The sequence below is a fragment of the Danaus plexippus genome, chromosome 12 (genome assembly GCF_018135715.1).
Source record: "Danaus plexippus chromosome 12, MEX_DaPlex, whole genome shotgun sequence".
NCBI lineage: Eukaryota > Metazoa > Arthropoda > Insecta > Lepidoptera > Nymphalidae > Danaus > Danaus plexippus.
Window position 1 is genome coordinate 7637932 of NC_083545.1, and position 10045 is coordinate 7647976.

The 10045-nt window shown below is 35.0% G+C and overlaps 1 protein-coding gene across 2 annotated transcripts in view; it reads right to left on the reverse strand.

Moving 5' to 3' along the window:
- The window catches only part of LOC116772436 (netrin-B-like), a 70188-nt gene extending 63117 nt beyond the window's left edge, over positions 1-7071 (reverse strand). Inside the window, exon 1 of one of the 2 annotated variants that reach the window (XM_061522264.1) lies at positions 5993-7070. In XM_061522264.1, coding sequence (XP_061378248.1) covers positions 5993-6998 — 1006 coding nt within the window. In that variant the 5' untranslated portion in view covers positions 6999-7070. Of the gene's footprint in view, positions 1-5992 lie in introns of both variants that reach the window. The other variant, XM_061522265.1, reaches the window with a different exon arrangement.
- Between the last annotated feature and the right edge of the window lie 2974 nt (positions 7072-10045).

Genomic DNA, 10045 nt, shown 5'->3' on the forward strand with positions numbered 1-10045 from the left:
AACCTTTAAGCGATAACTTAAAAATAGAAAGTATTGAGTTCAATGAGTCAATTTGAATAAAACCTAGAGATCACGAACCTCTGTCGGGTGTGCTGTTTGCATTCTGAATCCACTCGTACTGTACACGTGAATGGATAAACCACAATGAGGATTTCAATTCTATAGATTCAGAACAAATTTCTACTTTAAAATCAATGGATTAACCGAATCTTTCATTTTTTTTAATTTACATTGATCTGTTATTCAATTTAAGATCAATTTAAATCTTGAGTATAGTTATAAAAAACAGTGATTACATCACAAAAATGAATATTAATTGATAGTGTGTAAATTAATCAAAGTCTAGCAACACAATGGCTCATTTGACAGCCCGCCTTTCCGATAACCGCAAAACGAACACTGATTAATATATGATTATATGATTGCTCACAAATATAACATCTGTGATCTGTCGATTTAATTGTTCTATGTGTTTTCATATTATTATTCGGAACTTTAATATTGAAACGTGTGATATATTTTTATCTTCTGGTAACTATTGTGTTACCGAGTAAACCTCAAACAAATAAAACCACAGGTATCGAAACTTGCTCGCATTATTGTCCACACAATAGCAGACCTACCAAGTGGGCGGTCAGACTCTAAATCAATTATATGTATTAACATTAAAGTCACTAAACAAACAAAACAGAGAATAACATGCTTTGTTACACAAAAAATAAGAGATAAAATGTTGGCTACGAAAGATGGATGCTCTCGTGACTTCCGGAGACGTTGCATTCAGACGGATTCTTAATAATACTCAGTTGTTGATGTGATTGCCTTATCCTGACATCAACTACCGCATTGAATCAATTTCGGGGATGCCGCAGTGTTTATTACTGTAATACATTCTTACTACATAGCAATATAACAGTTTGAGGATATTTTAAAGCCGTCAGGAATAATGAGAAAAACCTGTAAATAACATATACCCTTCACCCAGAAAAGCGTTTCGCGAAGGACATACAAAAAGACTTTTAAAGGAAGATACAAGCGTAACCTAGTCAACTTTAAATCGAAAATAAATATGCTTGCTATGAAATAGTTTCGTAAGCACAAAAATAGTCTTAAGACTTTCCAACGTCATATTATTTGCTGTATTAAACAGCTGTTCCCTTCGCTGTCATCTCTTCATCCGAACTAAAAGCTTCTGGTGTTTAAAACAACAATGAGTTGATACGAGGTCGGTCTCCAAGATATTCGGTAGCTGGAGCGATGGACAAACGAGTTGGTCACTTGATATATACATACATACATACATACGTATATATGAAACAGGTAAGCGACTCGCCTCATAAATAAACACATCCCATTTTTGGCGTCCGTTGATATATTAACATGCTTTCTCTACATCAAATGTCCGTTTCTAAATTATATTTAAACTATTAAAAGTAAGCTACCTCCTAAAATATGTATATCTTGTAAGGATATGTTAATTTTTTATATACACTTTCAAAGGCTTCTACATGGAATATCCAGGATTGAGAGCTTTTTACGAGTAATGAGCTAAGAAATTTAGGATGTCTGGTTCGCTTGCTTGTAACATATGGCGGACGTACTCATATAAAATGAGCAAGTTGAGAATATTGAGCCCCGAGCCGATATTATAATAAATTAATTATATTTTACTTAAAAGTGACTGTGTGGCTGGCCATCAATAAGCCTAGCAAATAAATTTATAAAAGATTGATTCACTGTATATTAATAATACAGTAATTATGAAAGGAATGATTAATTATACAATAAAATTATTAAACCGATAACCTCTGGGTCTTATCAATGCATAAATATTATCTATCGGTAAAACAATCACCGGTTTGTGTTACGACTACTAAAACTAATATAATCGTAAATTTCAAAAGTTATTTATCGTAATAAAAAATAAGCACTTCATCCGTTTACTGTGGAGTATGAATTGAAAGAAAATCTGTAGATACGTTAATGAAAATAGCGTTATACGTGTCGTCCTGCGTGTGTGCACGTCTCAATGATAGTTACAGAACACCGTAACAGTAAACGACATCATTGTGATGATGCCAACCCCTCCCCCGTCGCGCGCGTTGTTTGCTCAACACTAATGATCTGACAGCGTCATTTTAAACGCGCCATATTCATTTAGAGCTCTCTAAACGCTGACAGGGGATGCAATGCGGTTTGCATTGAAACGTGAATACAGCACGCTTGTTAGATTAAAGTTTTCATAATTTTATTACTTTTAAGTTTGAACCGACGTAAATCGAGCAATTGAAACGTGTAATGAGACACTAATATAATTTTATGCCGAGCAACGTTACAAGTCCGTATTCGTTCGATGATAATAGTATTATTTTTAACCAGAAGTTCGATCAACGAACGCCACATTTCCTTTTTTACTTTCTATCTTTGATAGTTCTAGTGGACGAGATACGTTGACTGCGTGCCAACTAGTGAGCTAGTGAGAGATAACTCGCCATAAACACGCTGCTGTAAATAAAAGCTTATCTACGCTTTTTTGGTAACGATATTAGTGCATTCCGAGGCGTATCACTCACACAATTGTTGCATTCTGCAAAACTATTGTTGCCTATACGCCAACATAAAACATCTTTACTATTTTAAAATGAATAGTAAGACAGAGCTTACATATAAGCTAACATAGCTCAAACACAAGTTTCTTAAACAAGTTTATACAAAAATATTTACTTCAATGTCAAATTTATTATATATTGCACTACGTTAAGTTACGATGTACTTTTTATGTGATGTTAGATTTTAAAGAGTTATAAGATTTACGCTAGGATTAAAGCGGATGCGTTCTGAGTTTAGACTAAAACAATGACTCTTTAGCGGTGACGTCGGAATTTTTGCTGAGGCAAAAAAGGCAGACCGCCTTTTTTTTGTGCTGGCATTGTTCGGTGACGTGTTGTCTATGCTTTTAGACGAGTGATTTTGAAAAGATTTATTGTCTATGATACTGACTGTGTGATTTTAGTAAGTACATTGTCCTCTCGTAGGTTATGTGAGAATTGTCGAATGTTGGTCATTTGTACTAAACATTGAATACAATTTAGGGTTTGTGCGCGTTTTATATGAGAATAAAAAATTGAATTACCTAACAGAATCAGTTCCGTAATAAAAATAATCACATCTGTTTGTGAAGGCAGTAAGTTTTTTTACGTTGCATTATTTTTATTGGTAAACGATTTGTCAATGGTCGTTAAACCGGATTTGAATAAACTGAGGTGTGACCAATAAAATAAATCTCATGGACCCATAAAGATTCCTCTCAACTTTTAACGCTAAAACATTGTAATAAACCATCGCTATCTGAACATCGGGAACGATCTCATTTCGGGTTATTTTTGATGACCAACTTAATCATTCCTGTGAATACAGCCAATGCATACGTCAAGAATTCCTAAAGGCTAAATGTTGTGACTTGTCCGTGGAACGATGTAATTATAAATATTAATTGAAATAAAACTAACATTTTTGGATTTACTACTCGATTTTAATAACACTATGATGAGAATCTCTCAACTCGTCTGTCCGTCACGTGATCACGGATCACGGTTGCTGCAAAGTAACCGAAACGTAGGGAGTGTGTAATTAAAATAATGACAATCGCGTAGGAAATCCCAAAATATAAGGTTCATTTCAATGAATACTCGCGAAAGTCTTAGATCTCATTATAAATATTAATGTTGTTAATAGTTGCTGTTGTGTTAGCACATTCTACCACTACTAATTGACTGAAGAAGACGGAACTGTCTGTGTATGTGATAGTGTTGTAACTGATGAAACAAAACCCGTCCAAAACGGGCCGCGTTGATTACACCAGCCAGAGTGCACCCCTTTGACATTGCCTCACCATTGTTCAGAAACATACTGGAATTGTAAAAGCGGTTGTAACGAAATTTTAGTTACTACTCTTCTGGAATATTTTCTGTCGTATCTCTAATGATGACCATGTTATATAACAAAGTCTTTTTTTGTCAAATTCCCGTCCATATCTTATATTCCATAAAAAAATATATATCCACTCCATTTAGTATAAATTCCTACTCACTTAATGCTATCACTTACAAATTTTAAAATCTGTTTATAATATAGAATGCACGACGTTATAATGCCGCTGGCCACAAATCATAGAGCTGCGTGGGCGAAGATATGGGTTACTTAGCTCATATTGTTATGAATTGGGCAGAGATAATTCGTTTTATGGTGAAATAGAGATAATTTTAAATTAACGCTATCTCCGCCTTCAATTAATGTGAACTCGATACGTTATACTGACTACAGCTTACTGACTGTTGTTGTTTCTTATTTATCACGTTGTTTATAGTTGTTTTTAGCTTAATAACCGTGATTTGTGATTACAGTTAGCTTAGAACCTTAACAAATTTGGAGTTTGTTGTAGTCTGTCGTGTTTATAAAGCCTTAAGCATCGATGAGACGAGGATTGAGAAACCTCTGATCACTTTCGTGTGGGTTCAATATTTAGATCTTCGATTTTTGGCTCGTCGTGGGTGGAGCGTTAGCCAAAAGAAGATACCCTGTTGAAATCTCTATGGCCGTTCAAACTAATGATAAATAGCCGTTATTTTTAATTGATGTCAATAAATCAGTTTATTATTATTAAACTTTAAAGGTTTAATATTTTTTACCTTAGATAGTAACTAAATATAATACAGAGTTTTGTTTCACTAAATGTGAGGACTTGATCCAAAGTAGTACTACTTTTTAAAGTACCGACAAAATTTTACCTTATTCCAACAAATAAAACAATTCCTTTTACTTTGATAATAATCTAATAGGTGTACAAGACTGATCCAATTCAATAAGCTAGTTAGTGTGATTGCCGGTGTTATTATTATTTACAGATCACCGTATTCAACAAGACAAATAGACAAAAAACGTGAAAATTTAACATTAAGGTCTCCGAGGAGGTCTAAATATTCTTATAGCAAAAACAATTTTGTTATATTATCAATAGAGAAGTTTACGGTAACACGGAATTGTACCAGAAATTACTATAATAAGGTCTCGTTGCCGTTGGCTTGTTATGGCTGTAATTATTTCCCATAACAAATATATAATGAAATTAGTTTTGATTAGTAAAAATTATACCTTACCGGGGTATCATTAGTGAATATATATACCAAACTTAAGAGGTGCTCCCATTATGGTAATAGATAGTTTTACGACATGATCGCAGTTACGGATACTAACGCATCCGTTTAAGATATAGAAAAAAAATATTCAAGATAAATCATTGTTTAGAAAATTATAGACTTTATACACTTTAAGTGAAGCTGTATTTGTTTTTAAGTTTTCTTCAAAATAAAACGTATAGTCAAAGTAATGCCTTGAAGACTTTTCAGATGCTTTTTAGTTTAAAAAAAATAGGATAATTAAGTTATATATGATCTTTTTTCATTCTTTTTCAAAGACAATCGTTTTTAATACGGCTTCCATAGTACAATAAATTATTTGGCATAATCAATTATCACTTCTAATTGTTAACGTTTAACGTCTGTTTATTTTTGTTCATAGAGTAAGTACCTAACTTTAATAAATTATTTATCTTTTGGCTGATTCTGAATAACTCTAATTTTAAAGCTTTCCATGTTAATTTATCCTGAATAACCTAGGTATGATTATGGTAATTTACACGATTAAACAAATTGTACAATTATTTATGTAAATAAATATAATGCTGAGGAACCTTCTTTCAACAAAAATTCAATAACTTTCTTATTTAAACTTTGACACGAGATTTTGATAACGGCAAAGACATCGTCAAGACATATATTTGTTTTAACGGCAGATAACACAATGTAAATTATTTATCTCCGAATGTGAATAAATACAGAGTGTGAGATAAGCGGCAACAGATTTATAAGTTCTGTAACAAAGATAACATTTTTATTATATTTGAAGGTCTAATCTAATCTACGACAGAACTAACCTTTGCATTCGTTAGCGTCGCGGGCCGTCGCTCGCCCCCACGGCCGGTCGAAGTGGAACGGCTTGCACCTCTCGCAGTCTCTTCCTGCGGTGTTGTGTTTACAGTCGCAGGCCAGCTGAGTCCCCTGACCCTCGTCCTTGGAAGGGATGCACCTGGACGCGTGTCCATTGCACTTGCACCTCCCGCCGACAGCGAAGTCGGAGACCGCATAGTGCTGGCTTCCAGCGGCCGACTGCTTTTTACTGTCGACCTCATCACCCTCGTTCACCATGTGCAGTCGGTTAAACACGACTCTTACATCGGTCGCCGTAACCCAGTCTTGCAGCACCGGAGATATGTCAAAGTTGGCGGCGCTGGGGCGACCCTCCAATGTACTGAAGGCCAATCTCGCACCCCCTGAACTCTCACCGGCCAATCTATGAGAATCGGAACATCTAGCTTCTTGTTCGTTAGCAGCGGTCACCGTGGCTTTATTCGGCCGTCCGTAGACTCGTCTACATTGGCTAGAATAGAATTGAAATGGCTGCCAAGTGACACCATAGTCGGCGCTCTTGTAGATGGCCACGGAGTCAGGTCTCGCAGCTTTCGGGCAGAACTGCAAGCTGACATAGGTCAGCTCGTACTTCTTCCCAAGGGACAGAGTGAGGGAAACGTTATCAGGGGGAGAGTCGTAGGTGGCGGGAGGAAGAGCGGCTGATCTCCAGCAGGTTACGTCGTGGGGATTGTTCAGATCGGTCAAATGAGCGGGGGGATTCCGTTTATCTTGGCGAGTGGCATCACAGACCCTGCATGAGTTCTCAGGGTTCTGATCCCCGGGAGGGTCGCAGAGTTTTTCGGGCCCTCGTCTTCCGCATATGGAGGAAGCGACGACCGGATTCCCGAAGGCGGCATTGACGAAGTCAGGAATGCACCGACGAGGCCGAGTGTCCTCATAGCAGGGGTCGGGCGGGGCGGCCGCTAGGGCCAGGGCCGCGGTGGCGAGCAGGGCCACGGCGCGGGCGGGCATGTCACTCGGCACTCACTCGCGGCACACGTACACTCCGGTCCGACGCCGCCGGCAGACTGACTCGCCACTCGCTAGCGGGGCGGGAGCTTACGAGCTTACGCGCCCAGCGACTTTGTTAGTGAAAGTTTTTTCTTCTAGTAGTTTTATTGCCATTTATTTACTTTTATTGTTTCCGTTAATTGTGTCTTACATATTGTAAAAACAAAAAAATATATAAGTAATTTGTAATTGCCGACCATAGATCATTATAGCATTTACTATCTATTCGAAAACCTTCAATCTTAAAGCTTTATACAATGTTGTAATAATTTTCATTCATTTTTCACTATTTAACAATTTATAAGATAGATTCACACGTACAATATATTTAAGCACTAATAACGAGAGTCTACATTCACACGGACCTCTAGAATAAGAAGGGTTTTGATTTTCGTCTGGGTTGGTGCCTAACCACATTAGGGGCATTCTTTCATTAACAACAATGCTGAGTTACTTCTATTGTTCATAGTATTGGAACTGTGAAGTACAATTGTAATCGTAATATGCATATATATAAATATAGCATATACGTATCCCTAAACATATAACTAGCACAAGTTTGGAAAGGAAATATAAAGGAAAGAAAAGATATATCCCACAAACTTAACTTTTATCAACGTTTTTACCTTTTGATTCATGCTCTTGTAAGTTATAAGAAAGTTTTTTAATATCCCTTTTTTATATTAATAAGATGTATCTATTGAATTCTTAAGGAAGGAGTGTCCCATAAAAATACATCCTATGGCTAACATCCTATCAGTTTTGAGAAAGCTTATCAAATATTATAATTCCGAACGCGTCCAAACATTTCATAAACCCATTGTGGTGTTTATGATGAAGCGGTATACTACTTACTCTTACCGTACACCAGCAGTAACTGAGTTAATACAACACAGACACACGAATAGACATGTTACTTAATAGTTATCAATGCTTATATTTAGTGTTATAAATGCGAAATCTTATTTCCCTATAACACCTTTCTTCACGATGTGATAGGACGATTGTTATATACTCATATGTATATATATTGTATATAACATGAAGAATCAATTGAGTACATGTGATTCTGTTTCCAAAGGAGATATACAAGCTGGTGTATATGAGTAGTATATTTAGGAAACATGAATTCCCCTCTCAAATCTGACGATAATACTGTTATTTACATAAATGAATCCCGAATACAAATCCTTAATTTAAAACCCACAAATAAACGTAATTTATCGGTAAATAGTATTAATAAAAACAGGATACAGTAACAAAGAAAGATTCAAAGCATAAAATTTTCTCCATAAAATACGATATTTACAAATAACTCGGTTTACAATTTTAAATTAAACAGGTCTTAGACATAGCGGTTATCTTGATTTATGTGTTTGTCTGTCACAGCCTTCCCCTTGCGAGTAATCTCGGAAACACAGCTGGAATTACAATTTTATTGAAACACCTCTCGGTGGTCTGAAATATTTAAAAAGTATTGTAATGGACACCGAGATTTTTTAATAGACTTAGATTTTTACATTCTTCGAGGGTTCGGACGGTTGTGTTCTTAACCTAAAGCAATAACTTAAATCAAAATTTTAATTACAAAATGTAGAAAGAAAAATTCTTTGACACAAGCAGGAATTGAACCTACAACCCAGTTACCTTAAAGAAATATATATATTTACTTTAAGATAGAAAGATCCTTCGAAAATTAATAAAGCAGACAATACACGTAATAATTAAAATATTTTTTAAATAAACACAATTAATGAAATTAGTGATATACATAAGTATTATAACATATCACAATACTGTAAATTACAATTCAGATAACGCGAGACCCGCATACTTTACTAACATTCAATATAATCCAATAAAAAAACAGACTTACTTTAAAATAGAAACATATTCAACCTATTAGGACTAATGACATTAAATATTATGACTTCAATTAATACGCGCTGAACTTGAAGTACATAGCAATACTTATATTAGCTTTTATTATGTGACGTTGGACGTTTTATTCACTTAGCTGCCGACTACCGATGCTTGTGAAACTTACTTTTAGTTTGGCTGTCCACATTATGTTCGTAAATAACAAAAATCTTTGAGTGTTGTCCTTGAATCCCCACAAACATCACAAACTACTATGCCTGACATTGATTTATTCAAAAATTACTTCCGTAATATTATAATCTGTGTGATAACTTCAATCCATTATGTTTTTTGATTAACCTGAACTTCTTATTTCATTTCAAAATCTCTTAAACCTCAGTCCGATGTAAACAATTTAGAGAACCGTGAGAAAACGTAGTTCGTGTGGTCGTGTCAATTGACTTTTTGCAACCGACAATTACTTTAAATCGCTTTACAAATTAAATAACTCAGTAAATAGCATTATTATTTTTGATATTTCTTTAAGTTAACGATCATTCCGATATAAAATTTATAAAGAATTGAAGGTAATAAAATTCTAAAAACCTGACTCTAGTTCATTTTAACTTAATAAGTCAATAGAATTTACTTTATTCTTGCCTTAATCCATCAATAACTTAGCTATACGGACAGACCACTACTGCTCGGACCAGTACACAATCAAATATATTTTGGAATAACAAAACTCTGGATTTAAAGCCTAAGAACCTCTGTTACAATATAGCGAAACGTCAATGTCTCTGTCATTGTTATAGTTAAAGCTCAACTAGCTAATGTATATATCAAAAAAACAAGTCAAGTTGAACTTTGACTCTCGTCAGTGACATGTATAGTATAGAATATCTATAGATTTTATTATTTCTAGAAGATCGTGAAGATAATACAATCACGTGCCGCATGCACTGTGCCCGCTTACAGACAACTTTTAATTTTCCTTTTCTGTACGCTCGATATCAAAAACTTATTATTGCGTTTTAATAAACGTATTTGTATAATTATTTGAAGCTTATTCCCCCTGGAGGCGCGTTATATGTTTGTATGTTTGTTACAAAATGTTCAGTTGTCGTTTTCCTAACCGTTTTCGTAAA